Raw genomic sequence first — 15,960 nt, forward strand, 5'->3', positions numbered from 1 at the left:
GAGTTTTCAGTTGATCTTCAGCCGCAAAGGCTAGAGGTTCGAAATTGCGAAGACCGGTCCGCGTTCATTTTTGGCTACTTTTCGCCCGCACACTGGCAGTTCCGTTACGTGAGTGCAGCCCCGTCGTCTGCGTTGCACAAAGCTAAAGATACAAAGATACAGAGTCGAAAGATACAGATACACGGCAACAACATTTCTCGGTTTGTTTTGCGCAACTTTATTTTGTGGTGACCAGCGTGAAAAGCCCGATACAAGATCCGAAAAAGTGCGTATTTGTTGTGATTTGTTTTTGTTTGGTGTGCAAGTGACTGATGTTTTTCAAAGGTGCAATAACTACCTGGCTTATGGGCTAGGCCCTTACTTTACACACATATTATTTGATCTCTTTTTTTGAGTGCGGTCAATGGTGCACGCAGGAAAAATATTTACTATTTACCCAAACTCACAGTTATAGTAGTGAAAATAAATAAATATGTCAGCTTTCATATTGTGTTCACATAAATATTTAAAAAATAAGCACAGGCTTTGATTTATTGTCTCTCTTTGGAAAGTTTACTGGTTAAAAATATATTAAACTTATTTCATGTGTTCATTTTGGTTTTAAAATTAAATAAAATAAATTTGGAATTTAGTTGTGGACTTGCATTTTGTAATTAAATTATAGATAATTTTTCAACATTCTATATGGTAGACTTAATATATTTTCAGTGCTAATTCATCGATGATATATATTTAATATTTTTAATTTTACCTCTGGAACTACAGATTAAAATGCAAAATTGACTATTTAGAAAATTAACAATACTCGAACATAATATAATCAGGAATAATATGTATATACGATTTAAGCAGCTCCTGATGTTTTGGTGTGTCGTAGATCCTTTATTACTTAGTGCCGGTCTTAAAAGAGCTTCTTCGAATAGGGCAAGGAAAGTAAATGGTAATTTCTTGCAGTGTGCTGCTGCCGTGGTGAAGCGCAACTTTCACGCGCTTCAGGTGAAAACCGTGAGCCGGGTCCGAAATAAGCGAAATGAAGAAGAAGTTGGGGTTGAAGCCGCACAGCAGCCGAACTCACATAATTTGTTGTTATTTTTTTGCCGTTGTGTTGTTATTATTATTATTTTTGTTATCGTTGTTGCTGGCGACTCTGTTTTTTCCCCCCAAACATTCGCATTGTTTTACTCATTTTTTTACGTGCTTTACTTTGTGTTTTTGGCTACTGTTTTTCTGTGTCAGTCGCAGTTTTGCGAAACTATTTCAGAAATGCATATTTTTCTTGCGGCTCAAATGTGTCCGACTGACTGAGTTATGTGCATAAAATTAAGAGCACAGGAGTGGGGCTTTTCATCATCACTCATTTTTTTTTTGAGTGTGGACCTGCTTGCACTTCTTGCCGCACTGCTTGCATCCAGTTTGCTTGGTTTTTCTTCTTGGAACCAGGTGTATATTATGCATGTTTCGATTAAACTTGTTTGCAGAGGCATTAACATCAGCACCTCAGACCCGCCCCCCTCCCCCTGCAGTTCAGAAAAACTAAAAATCATGCTGACATTGACACGAATTGTCGACGGCAGCAACAACTAAAGAAAAAACAAACAAACAAGACACCACAAACAAAAGTCAAATCATACAGTTTAAAGTTGAGATCCAAACAAAACTGCCAACTTCAAATTTATGAGTAAGATTTGTTGTGTGCGCCCCACAATTAAAGTGCATAAAATTCCACCAATGCCAGGCTCCAACAGCAACGAAATATATTAATTTGGCTTACAAATTTGTTTTTGGTTAATTCAGTGGCACGTTGCACAGAAAAAAAATGTATAAAAAGGGTTTTTTTCCAGTATATATATATATATTTTTTTTGTTACTTGCATTTTTTGATAAAGATTATAAGAACCATTATTAAAACCCTTTTTTGGACAAATATAGATTTAAACTTTAGTTCAAAAGGAAGAGTTAGAACTATATGATATGATATGATATGATATGATATGATATGATATGATATGATATGATATGATATGATATGATATGATATGATATGATGATGTGATATCATATGAGTATGTCATATATCCCATGGTTATTTTTTCTTTCGGTGTGTCTACTTGGAATTGCATTTGGAGTCAAACACACCGATCGAAGCCCCAGCGAACAATCAACTCTTGATGACCGTTGACTGTTGATTGGTTACCACCTGCCTGGGTCGAATTGCCCGAGGAACAAGGTCGTTTACCACGCATATTATCAAATGCAAATGGGCATTATGTCTGCTAAATGCTGGAAAATTTCGTCAAATTATTTAAGCGTAATTTCTCGGATAATGGCTGCATTCAGTGTGTTTACCCTTGCCTCCATCTAGGCCGTATCTTTCGATACGCTCGTTATTTCACTTCATATATATTTTATTTGTCTATTACTTTAAATTCCCAGTAAAGAAAATATAATTGCTTGGAAAGGGGACCATAAAAACCAGCGCAAGCAAATTAAATTTCTTTTGTTCTTGACAAAGCGAGGCAAGGCCTGTAATTAAAAAGAATAATTATTTTTAATCTGGTGTGTTAATTGTGGCTGTCATTACGTTGGCCAAGAGAGTGGAAAGCCGAAGATAAATAGGAGTTCTAGATTTTCTGGCTTAGATTCTGTGAAAACTCTCTATAAACCCGGCATTTGTAGTCGTCTAAACCTTACCTTTATTTAATATTTCAATCCTAATAATAAACTCTAATTTAAAAATATAGTCCAATGCTTAAGATATATAGATCATACTATTATTTCTATAGTAAGCATTTTTATATACATTTTTCTTTGTGCAGTTCTTCTGCGGTAATAATATTCTTGTGGTTCCCCCTGTCTTCTTTATTTAATCATCTCATTGTCGTTGAGTAACTGGGCCAGAAGGTTTCATAAGACAAGAAATGATATACTAGTGCCTGATTAGGTCAACTCCATGAACCGTAACTGGCAACTTGATGCTGTCGCCGGGAAATGACAAAAGAGTGCTGGCATTTGAATTTGGAGTGTGGTGTTCCCGAAAACTGTGTCACTTGTATGTACAAACATATTTACCTCGTAGACCATTGCATGCATGTAATTGTGCTAGTTTTATATTCGCTATTGTGGAACTTAACCGTTGCATCCAGTTGATTTATGGAATATTGTTTATTTTTTACCTGTAGCTGCTGTTCTGCATGGCCAATGAGGATGGCGTGGCCCCAAAGTTCTGTGTTTCGGGAGGCATGAAAAGCACCTCGTAAACGACCATAAATAGCAACCACTAATTGCAGGCGGTAGCTGTAAGAAATACACCGAACGAAATAATATAAGCTCCGCATTTAATTTTCATTAAACACTAGAGAACCAACCATAGGATTATATCATATTTTTGTATTGTGATACGGTTTTAGGAAGAGATTTTATAATTGTCTATGTGGACAAACATTATTTTCGTTGCGCTAATTTGTTTTCTGTGTAACGATTAACATTCGTTTGAAAATCCCCAAAGACGCCAGCGGAAATTTTATGCTTTGCTGGTTTTCGTTATATTTTCTTGCCCCAACTTTGGCTCTCGGCTTGAATCGGATCGGCTTCCTCCCTTTTTTTTAGTTGCTGGGTCCGTCGTAACAAACAGGAAACTATTTTATGCCGCTATGCGAAAATTGGCTAAGGAAATTTATATATGTATGCATTTTCGGTTTTTGGGTTTTCCGTACTTCTTTTTAATGTAACTAGCGTTTTTGTTTTTTGAGCTTACAATCGGACATCAGCCGGCGGTGGCACGTTCGTTGCCTAAGTCTTTCGTTTGGCAAGTGGCATTTTGCCCAAAAGATTAGAAAGAAAATGCGAGGACGGGGGGATACCCATTAGTTGTCAGAGAGTTTGAATGGTAAACGTTTTTATTACAAAGTAAGGGATGAAGAAATTATTTTGAGTAACATCATAAGATACGTTTTATTTAATATTATCAAAAGCAGAATAATCAGAAAATAGATTGTGGAAACAAACATTGCACACAAATATCGGTTGCCTTAAAGTTTTTACGACTACATAATTTCCGAAATCAGACTGGAAACCTATAAATCATATGGATTTCCTAATTTTTTGTCCGATTTCTTAGTGGAATTTTCTCGTTTGGGTTTTAGATAGTACTAATAATAAATGTTTTTACTATTGCATAGAGGTTTTTCTGTTTTTTTGACATGGGCACATACTCGTACCGTCTGTCTGTATGTTTTTGGCTTGACAAATCAATCAAATCGCTTCATGCGAATTTCGATTGCACAAAGACCCAATGCGAAGACAATGCATTGGTATTATATTTTTTTGTTTTGTTTTTAGTTTTTGTGTTTTGTCTGGCGTTTGGCAATGCCGAGTGGCCATTTCCATTGTCCGCCATTCGTTTGGCTCACGTCCAGAGTTTAATGAGACATTCCGCCGGACAGCCGACGGACAGAAGGTAGAAAAACAGAAAACGCTGTACTCCACGAGCTACCAGGCTACGGACTGCACTTTTCTTTGGCACGGTTCGCTTTTCTCAATCGATTTGCAGACTTTCCCAGCCAGTTCTCAGTTCGTCTCACTTTTTCCCATTTAAATAGCTTGTACACTCAGAAAAATGCAGAAATTTTTAAAGTATACTGTAAGCAACGCCACAAAAAGAGTCCGAAATATACGTATTTGGAATATATGAAATTATATTGTACAGAAAATGTAGGACTTCAATCTGAGCTTTCAAAATAAATCTAAATTTTGTAGCAACTGTTATGATAGCCGCTTTTAAACACTAGCACTTTATAAATTGCAAAGAAAAATCCCAAAGAAAACTCCTTGATCTTATTTTTCTCTGTGCATTCTGAGTTTCTATTTTGAAGTACTTGCATGTGCTTTTTCCTTTTGCAGAGATCACAGGCACTAATTCTTTGTAATGAGCTGAATTAGCCGCCAAACGCGAAAATGAGCAACGGCAAGCGTCAGAGACGCCAAATTGGGTTAATCTATTTGAAAGTGGAAGCGTTGGCCGCGGCACCACCAGCAAGTTGACTCTATATATACACATAAAAATCAACTTCTTATGGAGCCCATGCGAAAGTCACCTTAGAAGTATTATTTTACGCGTTACTTTCCATTTTGATGGCTATATTCGAGTTGGTCTTGATGAGGTGATGCTGACGCTTGTCTCCGCTTTCTCAGAAACTTCACCTGTCGACTGTCTTCATTCTTTAACGGTACTCGTCTTTTAATTTCGCTTTTCGTCGGACCCATCAACTTTGGATGTTCACACGATGCTAGGCGAACAAAGGGCCCACAGCCCCCGTCTCCCCACGCGATGATAATTATGTGCTGACATCCGTTGGGATCGGTTGGGTATAGCTAATGAAGGGGCGATCAGTTCAGTCACGGCAAGTTGAGGAAATCATTATCAGCAGGATGCAGACAACTCGAGGAAAAACTGTCGTTTAATGCCTCTTTATTTGACAAATTATAGTCATTTATTTAAATTATTTGTACAGTTTCGGTAAATGGTTCATGAAAGTAAAGTGCTTTACTTTGTGGTTAGGGTTTCTAAAAGTGCTTAAAAAAATTAAAGGGAATGTTAATAATTACAAAATTTAAAGGTTGACATAGTGAGTTTTCACTCTTAAAAACGAAATTGGTTTCTACGGAAAATCATTTATGCGTTATTCATTAGCAAAGCCATAAGCGTTTTATTTCCCATTCAAATACATTCGGTTCTTAGAAATATACTTAACTTATAGTTAATTATAGTCATTAAATAACATTTTTTTTAATGAAAAATAAATTTCTGAGGAATAGAGTTTATGGCTTAAAGTATTTGTGTTTTTAACAATATAAATTTCCATATTACATTTTCATAGTATAAATTATTTCTTGAACATTTCAGTATTTATCAGTATGCGTCATTCAATAACATATTTAAACAACATATTTAGTTTTGCATTTCCATAGCTTAAATTACTTAAGCTTGAATGGTATTTACTGCTTTAAAATTGTATGATTTTTAATGTTGCTTATCAATAAATTGTAGTTGATTTCAAGGGCATAAATTTCAATGCATAAGGTATGAAAGTAATAGTTCTGATTTTCTATTATCAATTTGCAATAAATGTAATTTAGGTTATTAACAGTTTGTCAACCTATCTATTATTTAAGTTTTTGCCAAATAGTTCTTTTGAAATTTAGCGATGCAATGTTACAAATGCATTCGTTGTCCGCTGAACCGATGACCAAATATTTCGTGGGCGGGCAATGACGAGCGGTCCGAGTATCTGACAAATGTATCTTTTTGTGACTACTGTTGCACAATCGCCGGTCTTTGGATGCTAATTGATAGATCACGCCGCCCGCCCAACGAAAGTGAAATGTTGTTGATTGAAGACCGCATTTGCTAATCGATGGGGGAAACAGTTTGAGTACGGCTTCGGTTTCAGATACAGATACAGATTCAGTTTCCAGTTTGTCGCTTTTTTTATGGCCAAAGGTTTTCACTTTCGTTTGTCACACTACTGGCTCTTCGCCTGAGTCACACCCCACACCACTCCTCCTGCAATTTGAGGCCGAGCAAATTAGCCAAAAGTCAACAAAAGCCGACGGCTATTGGCTTTTGTCTGCCAGTGCCTGTTGACCCAAATGTGTGAGGCGGCCAAAAGCGGTCGGGCGGGATTTGGCGGCCAGAATGCTCGGCAGTCAAGTGTAAGGTCAATGGACTAATCGCCGCAAGATGCAAGATGCAAGACACATGAGACGTGAGACATAAGACCATAGAGCAGTCGCACATGCGCAACATCCTGTTCGGACGCCACTGCAACCGGCCTATTATACAATGGCCAATGGCTACACAGAGCGAAAAAATCACCTAATGTCTTAGCCACCAAAAATTATAAAAAAAATATAGTATCTTTAGAATAAGATTTAGAATAGGACTTCTGAAAAAAAATCTTTTTCATAACATATTCACTTGTTAAGTAACACCATAATATGACGTACTACAATATTTTTTAGGATATTCATTTAGTCAGCTTTTTATAAAACAAACACGACCCAATTAGCCAAAATCGTATCCACTTAATAACCGAAAATTATGGAATATATTAAATCTTTTTAATTGGAATTTCTGAGAAATGGATGTAGCCAACACCATAACATATAGCACCTAACTCTAGAATATTTTCTAGGCAGATCATTTGGTCGGCACTTAAAGTACAGTACTTGTATACTTTATACTATCTAACTTTTTAACATTTATTAGTGTTTAAAATTTTAAAGTGCTACTAAACTTGTGTCTATAAAGAAGATAATTATATTTTATGGCATTATGGCATGATATATACACATTTTTTCTCGTGTGTAGCGAAACCGTTTAACGTGCATGAGTTTGACTCTTCTGATTGCAGACGACTGATCGCCAGCCATCAATCAGGCCATCAATCAGTCAATGCCGCTTGTCGCAAATTGGAACTGGAGTCGGAGCCGCTCTCCCTTCTCGGAGAAAGCCAACGTCTGCCATACGGTTCCACCACCGAAGACACAGATACATTTACAGATTCCGAGCGCAACCTGAAACCTGGACATTGGATCAATATCAGTGGACTCGACCAGGTCCAATACGCCAATAGATATACTCGGTATTTGATATTCGAGATTTGGCGACACTGTCGATGGTGGTGTCTGTCTGCCTTTTGGCTAAGTCAGTCAGTGAGTCAGACACTCGAACTTGTAGTCATAGTTATAGTCACGACTTCACATCCACATCCACATTCACATCCACGTCGTCTTCGGATTGGCTTTGGTTTTTTGCTGTTGTCGCCCGGCAGGTTCACAAATAAGTGAAAGTGAATTTGTTTATTGTATATTTTGCTATTACCAAAGCGAAAGAGACGCATAACAGCATTGAGACAACATCTACAATCCATTCAGTGAGAAAATCCGAGAGAGCGCGAGAAATATATATCCCAGAAGACATCGGATTGAGGACTTCAATCAATGAAGATCGCAGTAGTGCATCCAGAACTACAAACGAAACCAGCATGTTGAGTGCCAGATACATTTTTCTGGCGGTGCTGATTTGCTACACGGGAAATGGTGAGTATACGCCTCGTGGACTCCATTAACTAATTGCCAGTCGGCGACGCTAGGCATTAACTAATTTACTTAGTGCTCGACTTGTATTTGCTTTTAACGAGTCTCTGCCTATATATATAAATATATGTTGTAGTGAGTGGGTGTGTAGGTGGTGCGGTGATTGCGACAATTGAGAAGACGATCAACGAACCACTTCACTGCGATGATTGCACAATGGTCCAGAGAGTAGGTTTTTTAGAGGGGGGATATATGTTTACACAAGGAAAAAAAATGGCCAATATGGGTCATTTTCATAAAGCTCCTATTAATATTAAACTAACAAATTTTGAATTCGTTTAAGGATTTTCTTTGCCAATTTGTTTCTTATAGTTAAAATTCAAGATTTAAGTCTTTATCAGCATCGACCTTATTTATTTTGCATTTACATATTTCATATATTAATGTAAAGATTTCATATTTTTATTTATTTTTTTATCATTAAATTTAAACCAACTTTCATCGTATTTTTTCTGTGTACCTTCGCATGTCTACAAGTGTCTGATTGTCTGCGTTGTGAAGGTAAAACCAATAAAGCAAAGAGCGTCCAAGATTAGTTTACCCTTGGGCTGAGCCATGGTTTGAAGAGCTGAGGATCTTCAAGTTGCCTTTACATATTTATGATTATGTTTATATGGGATTATTTTCCTTGGACATCAAGGACACAGAGAGTTTTGCAGTGAACACATTTGTAGCACAAATTCTAAGTGTAATCATCCTCAATGATAGTTGCCCATTATGTCACGCGATTTAAGCATCATTAAAAAATAAAGTTATTATAATATGTGACCACATTAAAGTAAAATACAATATAGCATTTAAAAAAAAGACCTTTCTGCAATCCTGAAATGATCTTAGACAACTCAAAATAGTATTCATTTATTTCGGCATAGCTATCTATATATCGCTATCACTATTTCCCCACTTCCTTTTCTAGAAACTAGAAGCTCGTTAGGCAGACGACGCGTGCTGACAATTTTTGGGCTTGGTGGACTTGGTTACTGCCTTTTAGTTTTGGCTTCAGTTTCAGTTTCGGCTTTTAGGTATTAGGTTATTGGGTGTTTTAAAAACGCAATCACGCTTCGGCGATTTATCATACAAACTCGCACACGAGTAGCGCAGTTATGTCATCCGCATGGCGTGCGTTTCGAATCGTTTGAGTGCCGAAGTGCACAAGGAAAACGTAAGGCGGAAAATTAAAATTAAAATAATTTACGCGTTGTCATTGGAAAGAAATTTTAAATAGTTGTCGCCACCTTAATAACTGTCGATCTGATTGGGCAATAGGTGTTATATCAAGCAAAATGATGCCATTTGGGGTTAGCTCATTTTTCAACGGGAAGGGCATAAAAACTTTTGCTTTCCGAAGTAAGCTGTTCTAAAATACTTATGTGACCTTAAGGAGTATATAAAAATAATTAATTTAACTAATTAGCACCGACATAAAGTATAAAAAATCTAAAAATATTTGTGTTTCGCGTTCTGCGCATATTTGCCTACTTCCCTGGTATTTAAATGGGTGGGAGGAGCTATGGCCAACTTGGAAACCCCAAAATCGAATGAAATCCAATCTATCTGACTGCGAACGTGCTTGCCATGCACATAACCGTATTTTGCGAACTTATTTGATTTTTTATAACCGACTGATTCACATTTGCCTGCCATTTCTGGACATTTATAGCCCTCGCCCAGGAAGTGACTAGAACTGTGCGCCTAGCGCCTTCGAGGGAACATTTTGCGGAACTATCGCAAGCGGTTCAGGATTCGCTGGTGGAGTACGAGGAGAGGCAGCGGGAGCGTTTGCGTCGGGGTCACCGCACACGAAGAGCTGTAAAACGGGTCTGCTATGGCGAACTGGGTTGCTTCGAGGACTCCGGCCCGTTTGCCTATCTGGAGATGCTGCCCTCGCCGCCGGAGGAGATCAACACCAAGTTCTACTTCTACTCCACACGCCAGCGTTCCGATCGTCCGCTGATGGAGCTGTCCTTTCTGAACATGACAAATGCCTTTCGTGGCAAACGGGAGACGGAGGTCAGCACTAGTTCACCGGAGGGCAGTGGCCGGTCCTCCTCCTCCTCCGCCTTGAGTTCCGTGAACTCCTCCCCAAACTCCACTTTTAGCACTGAGCGTCCTGGTGGTGGCGGCCAAAAGAAAGCCACTCCTTCAATTGATGACCTTGAGGGATTCGATGAGCTCTCCGTGCGGGTCATTGTCCATGGCTTTGGCTCAGCCTGTCCACATGTGTGGATCTACGAGATGAAAACGGCCCTTATGGCAGTGGTAAGTGGGACGGGGATACGCGTTTTTATACTACCTTATTTATTACATATACAACACTTTTCAGGAGGACTGCATTGTGATCTGCGTGGACTGGGAGAATGGTGCCACTTTTCCGAATTACGTGAGAGCTGCGGCCAATACGCGTTTGGTGGGCAAACAGCTGGCCATGTTGCTCAGAAATCTCCAGCAGCACAAGGGTCTTGATCTAATGCGCACCCATGTAATTGGATTTAGTTTGGGGGCTCATGTATCCGGATTTGCCGGCGCTGAGTTGCCCGGACTATCGCGGATTACTGGCCTGGATCCGGCTGGTCCACTCTTTGAGGCCCAGCATCCGAAGGTGCGACTGGACAGCAGCGATGCGGAGTTCGTGGACGTGATCCACTCGAATGGAGAGAATTTAATCCTGGGTGGCCTCGGCTCCTGGCAACCCATGGGCCATGTGGATTACTATCCAAATGGTGGACGCGTGCAAACGGGCTGCTCGAATCTATTCGTGGGCGCTGTCACCGATTTTATATGGTGTAAGTTAGATATTAAATTGAATGGTCCTCAATGTATTTATTTGTCCTATTTTCACTTTCACAGCTGCCCAGGCTGCAGAGGACGAGGAAGGTCGTTCGTTGTGCAATCATAGACGAGCCTACAAGTTCTTCATCGACTCGGTGGCACCACGTTGCTTGTTTCCCGCCTTTCCATGCGGCAACTACGATGATTTCCTCAAGGGCAGATGCTTCCCCTGTGCCCAGGATGATGAGGATCTTGCCGAAGGCGTTCCACGGTGCGGAAACATGGGCTATTATGCCGATCGATCCACGGGTAGGGGTCAGCTGTACCTGCTTACCCGCGAGGAGGAGCCGTTCTGCGCCCACCAGTTCCAGCTGCAGATATTTAACTCCTTCAACGACCTACCTCTGCGCACCATAGGTCGTCTGGAGGCGATCCTCGAGGGAGATGGTGGACTTAATGAGACCTTTGAGATATCCGAGTGCGTATTATTTAAAAAAACCCATTTATTTATATACCACTTTTTACCCAATGCCTAACACTCTACTTTGTTTTCCTGCAGGAAAGACGATGCTGAGTTCTTTGCCGGCGACATAGTGTCCAAGATTATTGTGCCTCATCCAGCGCTTGGATTCCCCACCACATTGAGCCTGCACTACAAGTCGTACAGTGGGTGGTTGAGCAAGGGCCTGCCCCACTGGGATATTGACAAGGTGGTGCTGACAGACAGTTTTGGCCGGAGCCACTCCTTGTGTCGTCCCTCGACGAAACTCAGCAGTGGGAGTCCGGTACGCCTGCGCCTTCAGGCGGGTAACTGTGAGCTGGATAACCAGGAGGACTACGGGGCGTACACCATCCAACCGGGAAATCCCACAGTGTCACCCACCGAGGTGCCCGATTCCAGTGTCCAAGAGTCGGGCATGGCGGCTTCGGTAGATGGCGTGGAGACGGCCAAACAGCGCAAGGACATCTTCAATTTGGGCACCAGCTTCAAGTTGGCGCGCAATCAGACCTATCCCCTGGATCAGGGAGACGAACTGCCGTGGCAGCCGATTTTGGTGGGCAACTCGCTGGATAACGAGACTGCCGAGGCGGCGGAGTCGAGTAGAAGTCTCTCGGATTCGGTGGCCGGGGAGATCTTTGAGCCCGTGCTAAAGGATCGCAGGCTGGCCGTGAATAGGGGTCGAAATCTGCAGGACTATGGCACCACCGACAGTCCGGAGATTGTGGAACCAGTCCTCAAGGCCACCACGCCGCGTGTTAAGCAGGGCAAGGACCTGGATTTGTCAGAAAGTGAGCTGGCTTCTGCCGCCGATGGCATGGTTTCAACATTGGGCGCCATAAGTTCTGCTGTTGCGGGCTCCTCTCGCCCACTGCTGCCCGCCAAAACTATGACGCAGGTGGGCACAGGACGATCCCCAGATCCAGATGAGCCGCAAACCGTGCAGCTGCTGCCATTCCGGTTGGGGGAACTTCTCCAGCGGGCGGAGCGGTATGCCCGTGAAACCCTTTTGCCACTCATATCCGTGCAGGCACCGCGCTTCTTCGGCTTCAATGTAACGCCCCACGATCGCGACGCAGTGCGTCCGGGGGAATCACGAAAGCCGCGCTACATTCCACGCTATGAGGAATCGGCCTTTTTGAATACCAGTACTTCTAATGCCAGACGGCGATCGCAGAAGGCCTCGCGAAGATCGGCAGTGCAGGAAAGGAATCTCTTCAGGCTGATGCGATCGCGATCCCACAAGGAGAATGATTCGGGGGAGCAGGTGCAGGAGCAGCAGGGACAGACGGAGCAGCAGAACGAGGTGAACTATTACACCAATGTCTTGCAGTCGGAGTCACGATCCATGCGTCCCGAGACACCGGAATATAGACCCGTCTTCATCGATCTGCCCACCTACAAGCCGCAAACATCTGCAGTTTCCACCTCGGCTGCTGTCTCCACTCCCTTGGCATCCGCTGCCATTTCCGGTTCCGTTTCGAGGGCAAGAAGGCGTGGCAGATCCCCAAAGCTAATTCCCTGATATTTAGATATTCGAATATCTAAGCTGTCCCGCCATTAGGGGATGAACACTTTGTGATATGCACACCAGATCGATCGTGGCTATGGAACAGCTCCGAAACCAATTCTCCCCCCTTCCAATCCCATTTACCACTCACATTACACTCATCCTCACACTGTAAATATCCGAACGAGAAAGCAAAGATACACAGAGAATGAAATGGAATTTCAAATCGTGGGCCGTTGCGTCGTAGAATAAGATATTGAATATAAGATTTTAAATGTGAGAAATTTAGATGTTAAGATAAAACATACCGTCGAGAGTCTCGGCCTTATGATACCAGAAAATAATGAGTGCTTTTTACTTTTTCGGGAGATGAATCCAATAGAAAATGTCAGGATAGGTCAATACTCTATATTATTTTGTTGTCAAAACTACAAATTATCTGGATAAGAAATAAAACTTAAATATACATGATGTAAAATAGTTTAATATCAACTTACCTATTCTGTTAAAAATACTGCTTGCAAAAGAGTAAGTACATAAAGTTAACAGCGACCAACTGCTTGCAGGCCTAGCTGTTAACGGTTATCAGTTCACAATAGTTACGAACTGCTTACTTACTCGAATTCAAAACTTGATTAAAAGGCGGGCTTTTGAATTTTCCTTTTAGCATAATTTATTTTATATACTTTCCATTTAATTTGTTTTATGTTCATAAAGTAACGTGTGTCTGCCTCTGTCTGTGTAAGTGTGTGTATGTTTGTATGTGTGTTGAGCATGTGTGTGTGTGTATGTGTGGTTTTTGTTTTATATACTTTATTATTCACTTTAATTTGTTCGTTTTGTAAGCTGCTTTGATTTGAGATCCAATCTGGTTTGTTTAAATTTACAATGATTGTAAAAATTGATTTTGGGTTTTCGCCACCTTGGTTTGTGGTTTGGATTTTAATCCCTTGCTTTAAATTTATCGAAAGTCAAACGGTAGATTTTGTGCTTGCTCGCCTTGTTTGTTTGTTTGTTTGTTTGTTGCTTATTGTAGTTTTGGTGTTGTTTCTCCTTGTGTGTTCTTGTTCTGTTTTTTGTTTGCCTTTGTTTTGCTTCCTAGCTGTGTGTTTTTTATCATTATCTGTTTTTGGTTTCGCTTTCTCTCGTATTTAATGTATAATAATCATTTTTCTCTTTGGTTTTTGGTTTAACTATTTATAAAACATTTCATTTTAGAATCTTAACAACATATATATACATGTATATATATACTATATACATATATATATATATATTTTATAATTGCTGCGGCGTTTTATCTGTTATAATTTTTATTTACTTAAGTGTTATTTATGTATACGTTTAATATGTAAATTTGTTTAGCATTAATTCATAAGTAGTTTTTCCATATGCCCATCTCTGTTGTTGTTGCTATTTGTTTTGTTATTATTGTTGTACGCATAATTTACATGGAGTGACTACCGCATTCGTAATGCTAACTCTTTCCCAGCTCAACCTGATCTATCTTCCTGTCCTCCTACCTTCCCTTCCCGTTCTACATATATCTCCTGCATATATCCTGCCTCCTACTTGATCTGGGCCTAATACGTTGCTCTCTGTGTGTGGGTGTGTGGTATTATCTAGGCATAGTTATCATAATTTACTTGCATTTATCATTTATTGTTGTATTTCGCATGCTTGAGCTAAATATATTTGTTTTGGTAGTTGCACTTTATTGAATCGAAATGAAGACTCGGAATGGAATCGAAATCGAAATCCAGAATGAAGACTGATTTGATTTGATTTGAATTGAATTGAATTTATTTGAACTGAGTGATGGTCTGGAACTAGCACGCATATATGTGTTTATGTCAAGTCCAACTGATTGATCTGAGTGAATCAACACCGGGCTTCATGTACACATGTGACATATAGGTGTGATAGTCCCGCGGCTTGTGTGTATATATATTCTTTTGTAATCTTTATTTGTTTTATTCCAGTCTTTGATTTTATTCATTTTATTCGCTTCTCCTCCGGCTTCTCTGTCCACCTCATCGATCCTGAAACGAGCAACGAAAGAATCTGTGATTCCTGGACTTGGGCGGGGTCTATGGGGCGGGGCTCTACTGGGGAGGGGGGCTCTACTGGAAGGGGCAAGCTAGACTTGGCTAGAAAGTAGCTAGACTCTGCAGACTGCACTTGATCCTAGGCCTTACCACTGCTACAGTTTAACATAGTTCTCTCTTCACTTCACTTCCTGCTCACTTCTCCTTCCGCTTTCTAATACCCTTAATTATTTTGGCAAGTTATCTTTACTTTGTTAATAGGTTTATGTTTTCTTTTTTTTGGTTTTTTTGTGACTCTTGTTTTTGGTTTATATCACTTTTAGTTGTAGTCTGGCCAAGTTGGTTCCTATCCTCCTATTGCCCTCTCTGTTTTAACTCTTTCTATCCTTCCTACGCTGCGGTCTCTCTGCTTTCTTTTCTTTTTTTGTTGGTTTTTAATAGTAAGCTTCATTTTCTTAGCGATTTCTCTGTTTAATATTAGTTTGTAAATTACGCTTATAAAAAAAAAATATTTTGAATTTTGTTTTTCCGTTTGCATGACTTGAAGACGATATGTTTTTAATTGTATTATTATTTTTATGTCTATATAGAGATTATTGTGTAATTATCGTAGTTAATATTAAGAATATTTTATATGCAATCTTGTGGTATTTTTTGTTATTGCTCATTGGTTTTATCTAATCGATTGGCCGACCGAGAACTTCTCAACGAATCGAACGAACTAAAACCAAACTGGATTCGGACGTGGGTCCGTGGATCCGATAATTCAAAAATCCATAAATCCGCTAATACATAATGCTAATGGATGTGGCCGGGACTTGGACATGAGTGCGTGGCACGTACAAAAAACGTTTGCTACTATATATACATATACATAAATATACATATATATATAGGGCCGATCGGAGTATATATGTGGCTAAGTGAATGTGTGTGCAAGCAGGCGTGTGTCTTTAAGGCCAAATCAAGTATACGTA

At 40.1% G+C, this 15,960-nt stretch overlaps 1 protein-coding gene across 3 annotated transcripts; it reads left to right on the forward strand.

Annotated features, from left to right (window-relative positions):
* Window positions 1–5: 5 nt before the first annotated feature.
* On the forward strand, window positions 6–13,427 carry LOC108016980 (uncharacterized). Of its 3 annotated transcripts, none has more exons than XM_017083925.4 (6): window positions 6–324; window positions 7,413–8,100; window positions 9,818–10,416; window positions 10,481–10,940; window positions 11,005–11,404; window positions 11,486–13,427. In XM_017083925.4, the coding sequence occupies exons 2-6, from the start codon at window positions 8,046–8,048 to the stop codon at window positions 12,948–12,950; spliced, it is 2,979 nt and encodes a 992-aa protein (XP_016939414.2). In that variant the 5' UTR covers window positions 6–324; window positions 7,413–8,045; the 3' UTR covers window positions 12,951–13,427. The 3 variants fall into 3 exon arrangements, with proteins under 3 accessions (XP_016939414.2, XP_016939413.2, XP_070853500.1); XM_017083924.4 differs by having other exon boundaries at window positions 6–265; XM_070997399.1 differs by lacking the exon at window positions 6–324 and adding an exon at window positions 2,869–3,049.
* Window positions 13,428–15,960: the final 2,533 nt, after the last annotated feature.

This window comes from Drosophila suzukii, chromosome X, assembly GCF_043229965.1.
Source record: "Drosophila suzukii chromosome X, CBGP_Dsuzu_IsoJpt1.0, whole genome shotgun sequence".
Classification (NCBI taxonomy): Eukaryota; Metazoa; Arthropoda; class Insecta; order Diptera; family Drosophilidae; genus Drosophila; species Drosophila suzukii.